We start from the raw sequence: 20,587 nt of genomic DNA on the forward strand, positions 1-20,587 counted from the left end.
TTTCCACCATGTCTCTGAGCCTTAACCATGCTGAATTTACCAATGCAACAAAAATTTTAACAGTTTTCATCACTGATGTACTCTCATGGTAATGTTGTATTGACAATAATAGTACCAAACTATTACATTTTAGCAAGAAAAACTTCAGCACTCAAGAAAAGGACTGAGGTCGGCACCACCACAATAGAAAATGAAAGACTAATAAAGGTTGAGTGCTGAAGTTTTTCTTGCTAAAATGTAGTAGTTTGGTACTATTATTGTCAATACAACATTACCATGAGAGTGCATCAGTGATGAAAACTGTTTAAATTTTTGTTTCATTGGTAAATTCAGCATGATTAAGGCTTAGAGACATGGTGGAAACTAACTGAGATTTATCCAAGTTAGATCAACATGACTATATTAAACTGTAAAGCACAGTCGTTAAATATATGGTAATAATATTATACAATAATAAGTTGCAGCACATTTGAACAACATGAGGTGTAAGCCTATATCATTTTATCCACTTACGTTGTGTATGGAAGTGTGAGTAAATGGATGACTGATACACAAATTTTATAGTTGTAAATCTTGAATAACGTGATGATACTGTCTCCAGGGCTCAAGTATTCCTCAGTTATTTTCCTCTTTAAATATCTGTCAGTTACATATTTTCTGGGCACCTTAGTATTTTCTCTCAGATTAATACTCATTATATGAAACAATACACTTTTTAAATGTATTCGTCACAGTACTTCACACATCTATCATCAAATCATCTTGTGGTGAGTCACCAGCAATTACATCAGCTATCATAGGAAAAACTCTCTGGTCAGTAATGCAGCAGTGCCACAAGACTCAGATCGTTCTGAGCTTCTGTAGTGTCCACATTCATGTTATGTATTACTCACAAGAGTAGTGTCTGTCATTTTATCTGGAGCATCATCACCTTGGTCATCTCTACATTGGTGTTGGCACAACAAATGTCAGCACCTACTATAAATTATCCTGCATTCTTCATCTCATCTTATATGTCACAGAAATGGAACCATCTCACACCTACAGTGCTAGGGAAGTACGAAAACAAGACAGTGACTTATACAATGTTCAGTTTAATGATTCTCATCAACAGAAACAATCTTCACTTTTTGTAAAATGTGAAAGTGACCCCCTCCCCATTTTTTCCAGTGCTGGTGGTGTCAACAATGCTCCTCACATGTATCCAAAGCATGTGCACTTACTACCTATCTTCTGAGTGACTCTGGGGGACAAGTGCAACTGATTCTCATAGCAGTAAGATTCTGTTCAACAATTTGTCACAGACAGACACAGTAGAATATTGCTTGATTATGTCACACCTACTGCACAGTGTACAATTATGCTGAATGGACACTTCATCAGGATTTCCTTTGATGTTGTGTCCAGTCCATGAGAGCAGTCCATCACCAGCTGTGGTGTCACATTCATACTAAAATTTCAGGAACAGTTCTTTTTGCTTCAACTCACAACCCAATCAGTCTATGTCTGAAGCAACAGGTTGTGATGTTCACTTTCACCAAGTGTGTACTTTAGAACCACGGCAGTTCTGATGATAGCTCCAAGTATACTACATTACTGAGCCATCTAGGTGAGCACATCAACATTATTAGTGATGTCGTGTTGTCAGCCTTGTCTACCAACAAATATGACATGGCAAAAGCAATGCTCCTGCAATGGCTCATCAGGACAACAGCACAACAGCTGTGTCATGTTATTCATGGTGAACATTTAGGCACCAGGGTGTCTTCTCAACTTTACCTACCAGGGTAGCCGAGAGCACTAACGTGTTGTTTCCTGGACTCGGGTAGGTGATCCGGCCCCGGATCAAATCCACCCAGTGGATTAATGATGAGGGCTGGTGTGCCGGTCAGCCTGGATGTGGCTTCTGGGTGGTTTTGCACATCCCACTAGATGAATACTGGGCTGGTCCCCACATTCTGCCTCAGTTACATGACTCACAGATGTTTGACACACATTCGCACTATTTCATGATTTATACTAGACACAGACAGCTGGGGTACACTAAATCTGTCCCCTGGGGTATGGGGTGGCAACAGGAAGGGCATCCGGTCACCCCTTAAAATTAACCATGCCAAATCTGTACTTAACCCTGCCAACCCTGCACATGATACAGGACTAAGGCAGTAGCAAAAGAAAGAAAGATGTCTTCTCAATTTTGGAGATGCCTTCAGACACTAACCAATGCCACACTTATGCCAGACCACATGCTGTGGACATTGTGGGTTGTAAAGTTACCTCCTCTATTGGAATTAGCAATGATCTCAAATGACAGTGGGATTTATTTTGGCAGACAGACTTCTTGCCATGTGACAACAATGACAATGTATTTCTTTATCAGACAACAATAATAAGCTCTCCCTCCATCAGAGACGACACTCTGACATGTGACAGCAGAGAGCCATTCGGAACTGAGTGTGCGTGGATGCTGCTGAGGACAATGTCACTCATGCTCGTTGGGTCAGTCACCTCCAGCCAGTCAAAACAAACAAGCATCCAGCTGACAACAACACTCCGTACTCACATAAGAAACATGGCCATCTGTTTGTTTGTTTAAGGCACATTTTGGCTACAAATCACACAGCTTGTGATCACTCATATAGGAAGAATGTTCTGTATTGTTACACCAATTTTTGCTGCCTACTCAACACATGAGTCACTCAAGTTGCACACCATACTCACAAATGGGTGATAGACTCTACATCCTGGTTCATACTTGCAAACAATATTTTCTTCACTACAGCTGACAAAATCATCATGTAAAAAACAGCAGCTGTACTGATATTTAACATAATTCTCATTTAATGTTCCATCTCAGCTGCACATTTTTAATTACATTATATGTTTCAACACCCAGAATCATCTTCAAACCTAAGTAGTTGCATCAGCAACCAGACTTGTCTACTCAGAACAATATATCAGAGTACAGTATTAAAATATATAATCTAATTAGAAATGTGCAGCTGAGATGGAACAATAAAGGATAACTATCTTCAATATTTTCTTGTCAACACTGTGTCTGAACTGAGCACCATGCCATGTAAGCTACCACCATTAGAAAAAACATTACCTGCCTCCCAAATCTGTGTAGTGAATTATTCATGTACTGCAATATACAGAACCACATCTTGAGTTTTGGACCTGGGTTTAGAACACTTATTCCCACTGCAATTTTTCATTGCCCATCAAGGAACCAGTATCAAGTACTGACTTTCTAAGACATTTTTATCCTTGCACTGATTTGGCACATAGAACTCTTCTACATCACAGCAGCGGAGGTGCTGTAACTGGGGTGATCCACTGCTATTCATGCTGCCACCATCCATGAACTCCTGCTTGTAAACCCTTCATTCTGCCAACACTTACAAACAGGATCAACAAATACTTCAAGACTGTCTGGCATCAGTGTTGAAACTCACTCAGTGCTGCCTCAACATCAAACAAGAAACAGTTTGCCTAAATGAAGAGAATCAATCTATATGAGATAAAATTCACATGTCTATGCATGAGCTTATGGCTGTGCATGCACACTTGGAGTAGCTCATCTTTCTGACATTAGCATCACAAACAAGTCAGTGAGCATGGTGCAACTGTCAACAACCAGACATACACCATTCTAGCAGTCTGCCCCGTGTACAGCAGCACCAACGCAGGTCAGTCCAGTGTCTTCAGGTGCCCATGCACATCATATGAGTGTCCCCCCACCTCCAATAGATTCATGTATGCAGTTTGGACACTGTGCTATATGCAGTGGAACTGTTCATAAATGTTAAAATCAACACCATGTTGGGCCCTCCAGTCCAAAATAAGATGTATAGATTAGCTCTGAGTAAACTTCACACAATCAAACTGCCTACAGAGTAGTTATTACAAGCCAGTATCTTCAGACAGCCTGACAGTCCTTGGGCCTCACCCATTTGTGTTGTACCTAAGAAGAATGGCACATGTAAACTGTGTGGTGACTATCTGCTTCTCAACAGCCACATCATCCTGGACAGTTATCCAATCTATATTTTCAGGATTTCCCTCATAATTTTTCAGGCACCTCTGTGTTCAATGTGCTGGACTGTAAAAAGGTTTTTCTGTGGATTACAATGAACCAAAAGGACACTCCAAAGATGGCTATTATTACCCCTTTTGGAATTTATGAATTCCTTTACTTAACATGCCTTATGGACTCAAAAATGCAGCACAGAGGCTTGGAAAAGTTTCATAGACAAGGTGATATTTTAATCATCTCTGCTTCTGAACATGAACACAATAAGCATCTTAAACTTGTACACAAACCTGGCATCACATCTTAGTCAATGATCGTAAATGTCAACTGTGACAGTCAGTAGTTATATTTCTTAGTCATTCAATCAGCCATGAAGGCATAAGGCCTACAGTACATAGGACTGAGATCATTAGTCAGCTACTGTGGCCACGGAACGTTCAAGAATTATGCCAATTCTTTGTCAGGATAAATTTTTATCTCAAAGACCTACCTTACACAGTTGCCATTCAAGCAGCACTGATAAATGTGTTAACAGGCGAACACACAGTTGGCAAAAGAGACAATCAATGGACTCTGAAGATGTACCAGGCATCTGAACAAATTAAAGACTGTCTTTCTCAGGCTATGACTCAGGCACACTCACTACTTACTACAAAACTGTCCATCACTTGAGATGTGACCAACTGCTTGAATGGACTAGATCACCAACAGTCAATAGCACGAATACAACAACCACTATGCTTCTTTTCCAGTAAGTTGACTGACTCTCAGCATAAATGATCAGTTTATGACATGGAAGCAGTATATCATTTTAAAGACAATGTGCAGGGCAAGCCTTTGACCCTGTACACCAGTCTTTAGTGTCTGGCAGATTGCATTCGCAATCTCACAAAAGGTTGTTGCCCACCTGCATTTTTGCCATTAGATTATATTGCATAAATCACAACAGACTTTTGACTCTTTCACAGTACAGACAATGCCATTGCATACATTCTCTCCAGGATCAATGCAATCTCAGTAGATACTGACTATAACAGACCAACAGATGCCCAACAAAAGGACAGGCAACTGTGCAAAATCTTACAAGACACCACAACCAGGTTGTGTCAAGAATGATGCACTGTTCCCAGATCCTCTAAACAAGTAGTGTGTGTTGTTTCACAGAAATGTCTTTGACCACTAATACCTATCAGCATGTGGAGACCCATCTTTGATAAATTACATGGGCTCTACCAACCAGGGATTCATCTGACAACAAAACTTGTGACGGATCACTTTGTGTGGCCAAATCTCAAAAAGACTGTAAAACTTGGATGCAAGCATGTGCTGCCTGCCAAGAACCTAAAATAGGATGGTATGTGCAACCACAATCCCCAAGGGCCACTTCCAACATATCCACCTATATATCATCGGGACCCCACCATGACTCAGGTGGTTTCCGTTATATCCTTTTAGCAATCACTGGGGTAATGCAAGGGTCAGTCTATACAAGTATCTGGCATCACTGCAGAGATCACAGCAAAAGCATTTGCAAGTTTATGAATTTCTCATTTTGGCTGCCCTGTCTCAGTTATGACTGATCAAAGCAGACAATCTGAATCATTACTTTTTACTGAATGCTGTCACTTGTGTGGTGTTCAATGTTTCCAAACCACAGCTTACCACCCTCCAAATAATGGACTAGCAGAGTAATGGCACAACTCACTAAAAAGAGTTCTCATGTATCATGGAGGGGAGTGGACAAAAGAACTGCCATGGGTGTTTTAAGGCTTATAAAGAAGACCCCCGACTATTCCTAGCAGAAATCTGTCATGGAGAACCACTAACTCTACCGGTGGACATCACAGGGCTATCCCCACTAAAAATGGAGAAAGAACTTCTTCTGCTCATCCATAAGGTGAAGTGGCACATTGCTTGTCTCAAGATACCTCCCCAGCCCTTTCCCCCAAGCACACAGTTCACACAAAATCTTAATTCATCATCAAGCCCTAAAGGACTGCAGGTATGTAATTTGCTGAGTGATGAAATTGTCCATTGGCATTGCAACCATCATACTCATGCCAACACAGAGTGATTAGATGGGACAATAACACATTTGGCATCCTGCTTAAGGGCGAAAGGACAAATGTTACCATTAATAGACTCAAGCCTGCATGTATCCCACAGGATAACTCTGACATGGTAGTAAATAGTACTGACCACATAGAAGACAGTACTCACATCAACCGGATGGCAACATAGTAGTAGTGTAAATAGACAAACAACAATTTCAACCTGAATATATCTTGGTTGGACTCTTTTATGACCTTCTCATAGTAGAAGGACACCATGGGAAATGGCAAAACGATGAAAGGACGCATCCGGAAATATACTTTTGCCATTACAGGCTTCTGCAGGATGTCAACACAGGCACTTTCTCTTTTTGGTCATGGGTGGATGGAATCCTCATGGTCACAGCTGCTAAGAAACAACCACAGCCTTAACAGTTGCAAACAGAATAGGATACAGCTGTAACCACTATTTTGCACCTCCACCAGTCAAGGCTCCATCCCTCTTCAGTGATGATCAGTGATCCAATTATGAGTGAGCATGATGACTTTCCTCTCATCTATGCAATATCACCTCTGCTGACAAGTAGCAAACATGTCTAGCTCCATCCATTTGATGCACAGAGAAACTCCCTGCTTAGGCAGTCACTCATGGCACAGCTGGTAAAGTCTGACTGCATGAAGAGGAACTCAGCAGCAGTGTTGTCTATCCCCCCCCACTGTTCTGCACTGTAAAGGAAGGGGAAGGGGTGGGCTCTATACCAACCCAACAATAATCACATCAGCTAACATAGGAAAAACTCTGTGGTCAGTGGTGCAGCAGTGCAACAAGATTATCTTTGGAGTCAGTTCATTCTGAGCTGCTGTAGTATGCACAAATGTTTTATGTGTTGCTACCAAGCAATAAAGTGTACTATCATGTGTTTGCAGTCTCAGTCACTTTATCTGGAGCTTCCTCACTTGGGTCCTCCTGATTTGTCTTCTATCATAAAGTGTTTTCTGTACAATGTATAAGCTCAAGGACCAATAAAAATGCTATATGAAGTGAGATAGTTTAATGACTGTTCTTAAAATCTTAGTAACTCTAAGTCCAGAAAATAGTTGGGTAGTAAAAGGTCTGGAAATGATAGAAGAAGATGAATGGAGAAAACGTTTGGCTATGATAATTATTGACAGCAAAGCAGATGTTGTATGTGAAATTTTAGAAATGACAGACACATTCATTCACATATGATAGACTACACATAGCTTTAGAAATTGCAGTGAATTCTGTTTCTAAATTTGGACTCAGTTACAGCCTCTATTATAACAATATGATTTCTTTCAAAGACAGTATCAATCTACAAGGTAAATGCAATTATATACCTTCCCAGAAGAAGCTATTCCCTTGATCATGCACATATAAACAAGTAACCAGGCAACAACAAGGGCTAAGGCTATTTTCCAGTTGAAACCTTCAGGGCTGTTGATATCCTGAGATACCATAAGTGTTGTTCTGTACCAGAAGTACTGTGTTGGTGTACTCGTCTGTAACATAAAAAACAACATTACATTACAAATTAATAGAGAGTAAAAATGGTGTATAACACACACACACACACACACACACACACACACACACAGGTGCACACACCACATCTATGCATATTATCAAAAGTACTACCATAAGCTGTGTGGCTGAAGCGAACACTGCCTGGAGATATGCATGATGAGTCACCAACTTAGCCCACATCTGCACACAGCAATCACAGTCCCTATCCATACCAAAGACAGCAAAACTTTACACTGCACAGTTATGAGAATGGAAGAATTTGATTAGTAAGCACATGAACATGCAAGAAATTAAAAAAATCCAAACTAGTGTCCACAAAGGTAACTGAAAATTCACAAATGAATGATGTACTTGCCTTTATCTGCTGTGGGAACACAAGGTGCTCTCTCACTTATGGTCTAACCAACAATGACCTGGTCTAAACAAAATAAATAAATAAAAGCCTGTACGATATGAGGTTTGATACAAGTGCCATACAAGTGAGGGTACCTTACACTATACTGCTATTAAAACAAAATACTGTGCCGAGTAATCACACAAACACAGAAAAAATTAAAAAAACTAAACTATCACCTACACAGGTAACTATAAATAAGTCACTCCTATGGTGAACATAAGTCACAAATGAATGGTGCACTTGCCTTTACCTGCAGTAGGAATGCAGGGTGCTCTCTCATGGATGGTCTAACCAACATATGAAGGGATGCAGAGAACCTTACACTGAATGAAGAATGATAAGCAGTGGAAGGGTATGGAAAGAGATGTAGAAGAATATATTAGGAAATGTGACAAATGCCAAAGGAATAAGTCCATGCAGAGCACGTCAAAGATGCTTTTAGGAATTATAGATATAGTGGAAACGATATTTGATAAATGTAATGTGGGCATTGTGGGTCTGTTATATATATTAGCTGGCAATTGACACAACCTGATATTCCAAGATGACCTGAGAAAATTCATGGTAGAGGCGGGACACCAGGACAGCGGTGCAGAAATTTGTAGAAGAAATTGTGTTAAGGTACAGAATTCTGTCAGTATTGTTGAACAACCAGGGATTGATTTTTTAAATGAAGTGTTCATAGCTGGTTGAATTAATGTTTGGGAGGGATGTAAATATTACAGGAGTCCTACAGAAAGAGGAAAATACTGTTGGATATAATTATAATGACTATGTATATCAGTTGCAAACTATAATGCAAGTAGTATGTGGAGTAGCAAGAGAAATGATAGAGGAGGCAAAAGATCAGTAAGGCTCACTATAACAAGATGGAGAGTCCAAGAATATTTAGGACAGGAGATAAGATTTTTTTGTATGATGAGATTGTAAAGATGGGTCACTCTAAAAAGCTTGATGCACAGTTCTGATGACCCTAAAAAGTGACTCAATAGACTTACCCAACATGAACATTAAGATGCCTATGAATAAGCAGATGAAAGAACATGCAAAGCAGTTGAGGCTGTATTATTACACAACAAGAAAAGTTAAAGTGTGATAGTGACATGTAAAATTGTGAAATAAGTGAACCTGAAGAACCCTTGACGAGAAACTGTATAGAATGGCCTGAGTAGGAAACAAGGTTGTCCAACAGTGCAGAGAAAAATTAAGCAAATTAAATATCAGTAGAAGAGAATATAACCTTTCATGTAATGAAGCTGATAGTAATATAGCCAAACTAAAGCATCAGTGTCTCAGCTGAATCCCAGAGCAGACTCTATAGCAACTAATTAGCAAATATTAAAGAACAATATGAATAAGTGGAAAAAATTCATTGCGTATTCACTGAAGAGGACAGATGTAGGTCTAAAGAGAATAGCTGCATTGGTCACCATCAATGAACAGTTGATACAAGTAATCACACTATTTAAACACTTAAGTACTGAGTATTAGTAGTTAGTAAGTGCCATTGTGCACGCACAAAAAGGGATATTCACTTACAATGTGTGGGACTGTTAAATGTTGCACACAAACTGGAAATGTTAAGAATCACATGTATACATTGGGTCAAGTAGAATAATACACACCATTGTCATTAGGAAGGGCATTGTCCCTAGTACTACAATAGAAACCATTTGTTGTGAAGAACTGGAGAAAAAATTAACTCGTTATGGGTACCACTAGAATTATCATTAACAACATTGGCATTCTACAGCTGGAGCACGGAATGTTAGATCCCTTAGTCAGGTAGTAGATTAGAGAATTTAAAAAGGAAAATGGGCATGTTGAAGTTAAATGTAGTGGGAATTAGTGAAGCACAGTGGAAAGAAGAACAGGACTTCTGGTCAGGTGAGTACAGGGTCACAAAGACTGGAACATTGGCAGAATGCCATTCTAAATGTGGCAAATCTATCTTCAATTTGAACTTTGATATGTACAATTTACATCTTTATTACTGAAACACAACAGTTTTGTGTTGCCATTTAGAAAGGCATTCTTGCTGAAGTTCCAGTCAATGTGACCCTGTACTCACCTGACCAGAAGTCCTGTTCTTTCCACTGTGCTTCACTACTTCCCACTACATCTAACTTCAATGTACCCATTTCCCTTTTCTTCCCTGGTTAAGGGATCTAACATTCCATGCCCCGGCAGTAGAATACCAGTGCTGTTAATGGTAACTCCAGTGGTATCCCTAACAAGTTAAACTTTTTCTCCAGTTCTTCACAACAAATGATTTCTACTGTAATACTAAAGACAGTGCCCTTCCTGGGGAGAATGGTCTGTATTATTCTACTTGACCTGATGTGTACCTGCAATCCGCAACCTTTGCAGTTTGTGTGGGACAAGTTTAAATGTGATATTCCCAAGCATGTGGTATTTCCAAGCATGCTTCTCATCAATCAGAAAGCACATGGTTTTCACAGGGTGTCAGAAGTAATACAAGGTGTACCGGTATGAAATGAGCATTTTTAGTGAAAATGAAACACTAATTTTGAACTGAAAAGTAAAAACATTTTATTCAAATTACTGACCATTGCTTTCTATACATTTTGATCACCTTTCTGGCAATTTGTGGACATGACGCCAATAGAAATGTTCGTCTTTTGAAGCAAACCAATCAGACACCCAATTTTCGACTTCTTTGTAGGAATCGAAGTGTTCCTCAGCCAGTGCATGTCCCATTGATGAAAACAAATCGTAGTTGGAAGGGGCCAAGTCTGGTGAACAGCAGTTGGGGTAGCAGCTCCCAGCCAAGTGTTTTGATTGTATCCTGAACCAGTTTTGCTTTGTGTGCAGGTGCATTGTCGTGTAAACAAATTACTTTGTCATATCTTCTGGCCCATTCCAGCCTTTTTTCGATCAATGCATAGTTCAAATTGATCATTTGTTGTCTGTAGTGATTAGTATTCACAGTTTCACTGGGTTTTAGAAGCTTATGATACACCACACCTTTCTGATCCCACTAAACACAGAGCATTGTCTTCTTGCTGAATCGATCTGGTTTTGCAGTCGATGTTGATTGTTGTCCCGGATTAACCCATGATTTTTCCCATTTAAGATTCTTAAAATAAATCCATTTTTCATTGCCAGTAACAATTCTTCGATGCAAAATTGATTTTCTTTCATGTCTTTGAAGCAATTTTTGACAAATGGTTTTTCGGTTTTCCATCTGTCTTTCATTCAACTCATGTGGCACTCATTTTCCACACTTTTGGATCTTTCCCATAGCTTTCAAACGGTCAGAAATTGTTTGTTGTTCAACATTTAGCATTGCTGCCATTTGCTTCTGACTCAAAGTATCATCTTCATCCAATATTGCTTGCAATTCAGCGTCTTCAAACTTTTTTGGTAGTCTTCCACGCTCTTCATTTCTTACATCAAAATCATTATTTCTGAACCGTTGAAACCATCTTTTGCATGTTGCTTCTGATAGAGCACGATCACCATATGCCTTGCCAAGCATTCGATGCGACTCTGCAGCACTTTATTTTCAAATGAAAACAAAAAATTAATGCTTTCCGCAAATCATCACTTTCTGGTACAAAATTCAACATTGTTAACACAATGAAAACATATGATGTTGTTTGTTCCATGACAGATGTCATACCAATCAAACAAAAAAAAAAATTAAGGCTCGTTCACAACAAATGTTCCCTATCGACACACTTGTATCTTAACACTCATTTCATACTGGTACACCTGGTACGTATCTTGTTTCTGGATGTTGACAAACTGATTGCCAGTATTAAGAAGTAAAGCAAAGTCATATGGCATGAATGACTGGGAGACCCTGAAGGGTAGACTCATCTGCCTAATTGTACTTGTTTTCCAATCCTCACAGGCACGTTTCCTTCACAAAGTATGAGAGGTGTCTGGGTAATTGTATCTGTTAAGTGTAGACGACTGTAGTGGTGTGTGTATAGTATAATGTCATGTTTGTGCTGGAAATGATGAGAGAAAGCAGGGGTGAAACCCAGTGCCAGCACATGGCCTGCTCTTGAAAAGCACCAAGGCAGCCACTGAGCAAAATGCCGCCATCCGACGGACAAATCACTGTCAAGAGTGGTGCATGCCCTCACTTCATGGGACACTGTGGAGAGGTTTTGAATTGAATTCAGGACACTGGCACAGAGACTGGTGATCAGGGACTTTACCACCCCTTCTGTCCTCTTTACCATAAAAGCAAAGAGAAAATTGTCAACAGCACATGACATACCCAGATGGTCACTCATCCATGTACTGGCCATGCCTGACAGTGCTTAACTGCAGTGATCTGATGGGAACTGATAGTGTTAAGAAGATGTTTGTGAAAGCCCAATGAAGGATTTTGACATTTAAGGATACTGCACTTGAAACATGTCTGCCCCTCAGCCTACCATAATAAGTGGAGGAACGTGGATTTCAGCAACAGTTTACTACACTTCAAATTTCCTGTGTATAACTAAGATGGTCATCACTCTGGAGGATGAAGCACCTTGAACTGCAGCAGCAAAGAAACTTCTCAAATCTTTGGAAGTGGGAAATGAGTGAACTTCTATTGTGGCTGAGTTTGGTTTTCTGCCACAAGTGATCTGCCAGCTTTAAGAAACAGAGTAACTTTTGACAAAATCAGTGAAAATTGTATATGGTGCATTGCAAAAGTTGGAGAGTATGCCAGGAAATTGGGGCTCATTAGTTAGAGAAAAGTGTAAAATAGTGTTTTGAAAAATTCATAGTACTCACAAACTTAGAAACATTTCAAAAATTCTACAAAGTGTCAATTCCAATGCAATAGAAATGAACTCTTGAATAGTTCATTGTTTTAGATTTGCGCCAGATACCTCTGTAGAGGTTGAAAGCCCATTTTTCTAAAATGAAAAGTTATTACCTGATAAGAGATTCAATATGACTCCAGAAAATTCTACCTCCCCTACAGCCATTTTTACAAAGCTTGCAAAAACTGATTAGGATCAATGCTGCTACTGTGTGTCTTTCTCAAAAGTGTGAAAACAGGCCATCATACAGCCAACATAAAACTCTAATAGCAATCCTTATACTACCATTATAATTAGCTCTTGTACTAGCACTGAACTACTACTTCTCACACATTAACACTAATATTATGACAATGAACTTTTTATTTTTTTTCAGTGTGTCACTGGAATTAGGTATGATGTTGTTTAAAGCCTTTGGCAAGTACTTACAACACACTCAGGTTCCACAGTATAAGAACCATTCTCATGGTATCTATTAGGACATGTTGCCCATGGCAGTTCTGACTGGAAACTCTGAAATCGAAAGAAACCATTTGCAAATATAAGTCTATATGTATGAATGCTAATTCGTGCTAAAGCAACCTAATACATTTTACACTGTGTATCATTGTACAAAATTTTAGGGCACACAAATGCTGTATCTTAACTGAATTCATGTACTTTTACTGTGGAACTGGTTCAAACAAATGTGAAGCAGTATGTATGTCTAGAGAGAAATTAATAATGCTGATAATAAGATTAAAACTATATGAGAGTTTATCAGATGGGAGACAGGACAGTCCATCAGTGTAAAAGATACCATAATAATTAAACAAAATGATAATGTAGGGACTGATAATTCGTAAGTTACAAGTACTTCAACAATTGCTTTCTAAATGTGGCAGTAAAAATAGTGTTATGTGGTTTAGCTGAAGAAGCAATAAATATATTAAGAATATCATTCCACAAAACTAAGCAAGTAGAAGTAGTACCCACATCCTTCAGTCAAAAGAACAGAATTATTAAAAAAAGGATCATGTCTTGTTGAAGTTTTAAACAGAGTTCTGACAAGTTGTTACAGCTTAATAAGCTGTGACCTGAGTGATGTATGTAATGCATCAATGGCATAGAAATTTTTCCAGACAGGTTAAAATATGCAGCTCTTAAGCCTCTTCATAAGAAAGATGACAAGAAAGATTTAAACAATTATTGTCCAATTTCCTTACTGACATGTTTTCCACAATATTTTAGAAAAATTGATGTACTTGAGAGTAGTCTCACATTTAAGAACAAACAATTTACTTAGTATAACAGTTTGGGTCTCAGAAGAGGTGCTCAACTGAGAATAGTATTTATGCATTCATTCATTAAATAGTACAAACATTAAATAATAAAATATTACCAGTTGGTATTGTTTGTGATCATTCCAAGGCATTTGATTGTGAAGTCATGTTACTCTCTTAGAAGAACTCAAGTTTTATGGAATTTATTGCTTTACACACAGCTGGTTTGAATTATATTTAACAAACAAAATGTCATGCTGAATAATTCAAACACTTTCATGTAAATTGAAGGTGGATGGGAGAGAAAGGAAAGTAATGAGACAAAACAAATGATAACAGCTGCATTGGGGCTTTGTGCTGAATCAGCAGCGATGAATAAAAATGTATGCCAGACTGGGACCTGAACCTGGGCTCTCCTGCTTATTAGGCAGTTGCATTAACCACTGCACCAGCCACACACAATGTTTATTGCAAATGCCCAGACTATCTTGGCACTCTCCCCATCCAACACACACTCCGACCTAGTGCCACCTACTTGGAGTTCCCACCCATATCCTCCATGCATGCTAAATTTATACTCCCACTGGAGGTCGAATGTAAATGTGCATCCACACTGAAGGCTGTGGATTCATTCCTCATCAAGGTGAATGTTACACAAATGCATAGTGTCTGTTCCTTCAGACATTCCTGAAAGAATAGCCACAATGTATTCATATAATTCAAACAATATGGAAGGGGGAGTCCTAAAAGGTTCAATTTGTGGTTAACTACTTCCACGTAACATGCAACAAGCAGAATCGGTTCTTTTTGCAGAGGATACTAGTGCTATAATAAATCCCGTTAGAGGAAAAACTACAGAAGAGATTGTAAATTATGTTTTCCAGATAATTATTAAAGGGTTTCTCAGACAATGGACTCTCTCTAAATTTCAAAAGAAAAAAAATGATAAGTAAGTAAATGAAACTATACTATATTCATTTCTGTATAGCTAATACTGTCATATGTACAACTGAAGTGACACATCAGTAGGAGACATCAACAGGATAGAATGTTCGAAATGTTTGGCTGTACATACTGAAGAAGCATTGAACGGTAAGAAGCACATTACTAGGCTTCTCAAACAATTATGTTCAGCTACTTTTGCATTTTGTATAATAGCTAATCCTGGAAACAAATGAACCAACCTCCTTACATATTCTGCACATTGCCACTCAATACTGTCTTATGCAATAATATTCTGAGCTATCTCATCACTTAGAAAGAAGATATTGATTGCACAAAAGTGAGCAGTAAGAGTAATGTGTGATGTTCACTCATGGACATCATGTAGGTACCTCTTCAAGGAGCTAAGCATTTCAACCACACTGTTGCAACACATATATTCACTAATGAAATTTTCCACAAATAAATCCATTACAATGAAGTCCATACCTACAACAGTATATGGGAAAAAATGACCTTTATTACCATTATTAAAGTTGTGAGGGGCTGTGAATGGAGTTCAATATGCAGCAACAAAAATCTTTGATCACTCTCCCAATAGTATAAAATGTCCAACAGGTAGAAAAGCAAATTTTAAATTTAAACTAAAATGGTTTCTCCTGGGCAACTCCTTCTATTGCACAGATGAGCTTCTATTCAAAAACTTGTAGCCTTTAAGGGAAAAAAACCATGTTTTTAAGTGCAGTTGCATGAACAGGTCAAAAAATAATGTGTTAATTAATGTTAAAACTAATTGTGTATACATATCCTGCAAACTGATTTGTTCCACATCATTCTGACAAAAGAATCATTCAAATAATCCATGGAGCATATAAGTAACTAACTAATCATTTTAGTGACATAGGTCTTGTAGTTAATTGCTGATGAAGGGCTAGTAAGAAATGAAGATTTTATTTTACTTCTGTTTATCTCAAAAGGACCACCACACTAAAAGGAAAGTTAACTGATACCATATAAAACCTAAGTAAGTCACTGACATAAGCAGAAGATGCAACATCTTTTCTTTTCCCCATGTATCATTCAATGCTGACAGGTTGCTGTGTCATCCTCTGCCATATGGAAGGGCATGTGGTCAGCACTCTGCTCTATCAGTTATCAGCATCTGTGACCATGGAGCTGCTGCTTCTCATTCACACTGCTGCTTCGCATTCACTTAAATCCACTACTGGCATCAATGTCCCCATTCCAATCACACCACTAGTGAAAGATTCCTGGCAGTACCAGGAATTGAACCTGGTTCCTCCACATCTTTTCCATATTTCATTCATGATAGAAACCTAAGAATATCATGTGTTGTTAAATGTCTGTGTATTGACACAAATTCTTTTAATTTTCCTGTAAATTTGACCAGACAACCACATCTCAGTACTTCACTATTTATTTTGTGGAATGTAGCAGGAACATTGTAAGAATAGTTTGATCCAACATAATATTCTACAACAAATCATTAAAAGTATCAATAAATATACAACCCAGAACAACATCATTTTAATTTCAGTGTCATCCAGCACGTTTTAAATTCCATGCACATACCTGGGTTCACACTAATTACTTTCAGACATATGGAACAATGTCATGTGAGCTGAAAAGTAAATGCTTTCTGTATGAGTACCCAGTTCATAACTGATATTGACTTTTTTGGAGGTATATGTTGCTCTGAATACTTTCTCCTTTCCCATATTTTAATAGACACTTAATTGCTTTGTGAGTAATTACTTCACACCAAGATATTCTGATTATTGTCTTCCACGACTTGCCATTTCTTTTAAATATATTTCATTTCATTCCCTTCCATGTAATTCTGTTTCAATATTCTACTGCAATTCTTTGTAATCTAATACTATTCTTCCTATCTTGCCACACTGCCTCAATTCTTACATCTAAATAATTTTAGTTTATCTACATTCATAATGGCATATTATGAATATTGTGGGCTTCAAAGTGTAATTCCTTCTTTTTGCATTGGTCATATACCCTGAATGTCATGCTGGGTGACAGTCAAATTACTTCTATGATATTATAAAAGTTGCTGATCATTGTGGTGTTTTCCATACAAATGCATGGTAATTTCCTGTTTGTTTTTGTCTTCATACCACAATTAAATAACCAGAAAACAGAAAGAATTTCATAGCTATAGTGGGCCACACGGTCATAAAACAATGACCAATATAACATTGCAGAAACTCCTCCCATTCTGACACCATAGTACCCTCTTCTGATTGAAAATTATCCTAGTGGGAATCAGACAATACAAAGAAGTTCAAAATATGTAAAAAGTTCTCAACTAAGTTCTGGCTGAAACAAAAGAAAAATCCCAATGTTGTAAATACTGCCTTCTTTATTTGCAAATACCACATTTATTCATCATATGTGCTGCAGGTTGTAAGCATAGCTGTGATACATTGTAGGCTCTGTCATCAGAATACAAAACTGCACATCCTGAAAGTCCTACGTGTGCAAGAGATAACATTTTATTCTCTCTAAACAACTGGAAACTAGAAAATCTGAAAAGTGAAATGCAAAGGCTCAATCTAGATATAATAGGGGTCTGTGAAGTGGAAAGAAGACAAGGATTTCTGGTTGGGTGAGTATAGGGTAATATCAACAGCAGCAGATAATGGTGTAACAGTAGTAGGATTCATAATGAATAAGAAGATAGGACAGGGAGTGTGTTTCTGTGAACAGTTCAGTGACAGGGTCATTCTTATCAGAATCGACAGCAAACCAACACTGACAATGATAGTTCAGGTATACATGCCGACGCCGCAAGCTGAAGATGAGACAGAGAGAAGAAATAGTGAAAGTGTATGAGAATATAGAAAGGGTGATACAGTATGTAAAGGGGGAAGAAAATCTAATAGTCATGGGGGACTGGAATGCAGTTGTAGGGGAAGGAGTAGAAGAAAAGGTTACAGGAGAATATGGGTTTTGGACAGGGAATGAGAGAGGAGAAAGACTAATTGAGTTCTGTAACATGTTTCAGCTGGTAATAGCGAATACCCTGTTCAAGAATCACAAGAGGAGGAAGTATACTTGGAAAAGGCCAGGTGATATGTGAAGATTTCAGTTAGATTACATCATAGTCAGACAGTGATTCCAAAATCAGATATTGGATTGTAAGGCATACCCAGGAGCAGATATAGACTCAGATCACAATATAGTAGTGATGAAGAGTAGGCTGAAGTTTAAAACATTGGTCAGAAAGAATCAATACACAAAGAAGTGGGACATGGAAGTACTAAGGAATGATGAGATACGGTTGAAGTTCTCTAAGGCTATAGATACAGGAATAAGGAATAGCTCAGTAGGCAGGACAGTTGAAGAAGAATGGACATCTCTAAAAAGGGCCATCACAGAAGTTGGGAAGGAAAACATAGGTACAAAGAAGGTAGCTGCGAAGAAACCATGGGTAACAGAAGAAATACTTCAGTTGATTGATGAAAGGAGGAAGTACAAAAATGTTCCAGGAAACTGAAGAATACAGAAATACAAGTCACTGAGGAATGAAATAAATGGGAAAGCTAAGATGAAATGGCTGCAGGAAAAATGTGAAGACATCGAAAAAGAAATGATTCTCCAAAGGACAGACACAGCGTACAGGAAAGTCAAAACAATCTTCAGTGACATTAAAAGGAAGGGTGGTAACATTAAGAGTGCAATGGTAATTCTACTGTTAAATGCAGAGGAGAAAATGAATAAGTGGAAAGAATGCATTGGAAGTCTCTATGAGTGAGAAGATTTGTCTGATATGGTAGAAGAAGAAACAGGAGTCAATTTAGAAGAGATAGGGGATCTAGTATTAGAATCAGAATTTAAAAGAGCTGTGGAGGACTTAAGGTAAAATAAGGCAGAAGGGTTAGATAACATTTCGCCAGAATTTCTAAAATCACCACGGGAAGTGGCAACAAAATTACTATTCACTTTGGTGTGTAGAATGTATGAGTCTGGCTACATACTGTCTGACTTTTGGAAAAGCATTATCCACACAATTCCAAAGACAGCAAGAGATGACAAGTGTGAGAATTATCGCACAATGAGCTTAACAGCTCATGCATCCAAGTTGCTTACAAGAATAATATACAGAAGAATGGAAAAGAAAATTGAGGATGTGCTCAATGACGATCAGTTTGGATTTAGGAAAAGTAAAGGCACAAGAGAGGCAATTCTGATGTTGCGGTTAATATTGGAAGCAATACTAAAGAAAAATAAAGATACATTCATAGGATTTGTCGACCTGTAAAAAGCATTTGGCAATGTAAAATGGTGCAGGATGTTCAAAATTCTGATCAAAAGTAGGTTTAAGCTGTAGGGAGAATTGGGTCATATAGAATATGTACAGCGGGCAAGAGGTAATAATAAGAGTGGATGACCAAGAACAAAGTGCTCGTATTAAAATGGGTGTAAGGCAAGAATGTAGCCTTTCGCTCCTACTGTTCAATCTGTACACTGAGGAAGCAATGATGGAAATAAAAGAAAGGTTCAGGAGTGGAATTAAAATTCAAGGTGAAAGGATATCAATGATACGATTTGCTGATGATGTTGCTATCCTGAGTGAAAGTGAAGAAGAATTACATGATCTGCTGAACAGAATGAACAGTCTAATGAGTATACAGTATGGACTGAGAATAAATTGAAGAAAGAAGAAGGTAATGAGAAGTAGTAGAAATGAGAACAGCAAGAAACTTAACATCAGTATTGATGGTCATGACGTAGATGAAGTTAAGAAATTCTGCTACCTAGGCAGTAAAATAACCAATGACACGGAGCAAGGGGGACATCAAAAGCAGAATAGCTCTGGCAGAAAAGGCACTCCTCGCCAAGAGAAGTCTGCTAGTATCAAATATCGGCCTTAATTTGAGGAAAAAATTTCTGAGAATGTACGTCTGGAGTACAGCATTGAATAGTAGTGAAACATGGACTGTGGGAAAACTGGAACAAAAGAGAGTTGAAGCAAGTTAGATGTGGTGCTACAGACGAATGTTGAAAATTAGGTGGACTGATGAGATAGACAATGTTGTCTCGAAAACAGTCTTTCGAAAATCTATAATTGTCAGGTGAACTGATAAGGTAAGGAATGAGGAGGTTCTGCGCAGAATCAGAGAGGAAAAGAATAGGTGGAAAACACTGATAAGGAGAAGTGACAGGATGATAGGACATTTGTTATGACATTAGGGAATGACATCTGTGGTACTAGAAGGAGCTGTAGAGGGCAACAACTGTTGAGGAAGACAGAGATTGGAATACATCCAGCAAGTAACTGAGGACAAAGGTTGCAAGTGCTACTCTGAGATGAAGAGGTTGGCACAGGAGAGGAATTCGTGGCAGGCCGCATCAAGCCAGTCATAAGACTGATTAAAAATAAAAAAAAATTGGAAAAGAATATTCCACTTCACATTTACTAGTTGCATTAACCAGTCGCTTACTGGAAGGGGGCAGTGGAGAAGGATGGCACACTGAAGGTGAGGCACAGTTCACTGCTACGTCACCCCCCCCCCCC

General features: G+C 38.4%; 1 protein-coding gene across 1 annotated transcript in view; it reads right to left on the minus strand.

The window, feature by feature from the left end:
- Nucleotides 1–20,587, minus strand: part of LOC126252163 (sodium-dependent neutral amino acid transporter B(0)AT3) — a 169,129-nt gene that overhangs the window by 94,221 nt on the left and 54,321 nt on the right. The window contains exons 4-5 of the mRNA XM_049953031.1: nt 13,256–13,339; nt 7,450–7,611 (exon numbers count right to left, since the gene is read on the minus strand). Of these exons, the coding sequence (XP_049808988.1) occupies nt 7,450–7,611; nt 13,256–13,339 (246 nt within the window). The remainder of the gene's footprint in view (nt 1–7,449; nt 7,612–13,255; nt 13,340–20,587) is intronic.

The sequence above is a fragment of the Schistocerca nitens genome, chromosome 4 (genome assembly GCF_023898315.1).
Source record: "Schistocerca nitens isolate TAMUIC-IGC-003100 chromosome 4, iqSchNite1.1, whole genome shotgun sequence".
NCBI lineage: Eukaryota > Metazoa > Arthropoda > Insecta > Orthoptera > Acrididae > Schistocerca > Schistocerca nitens.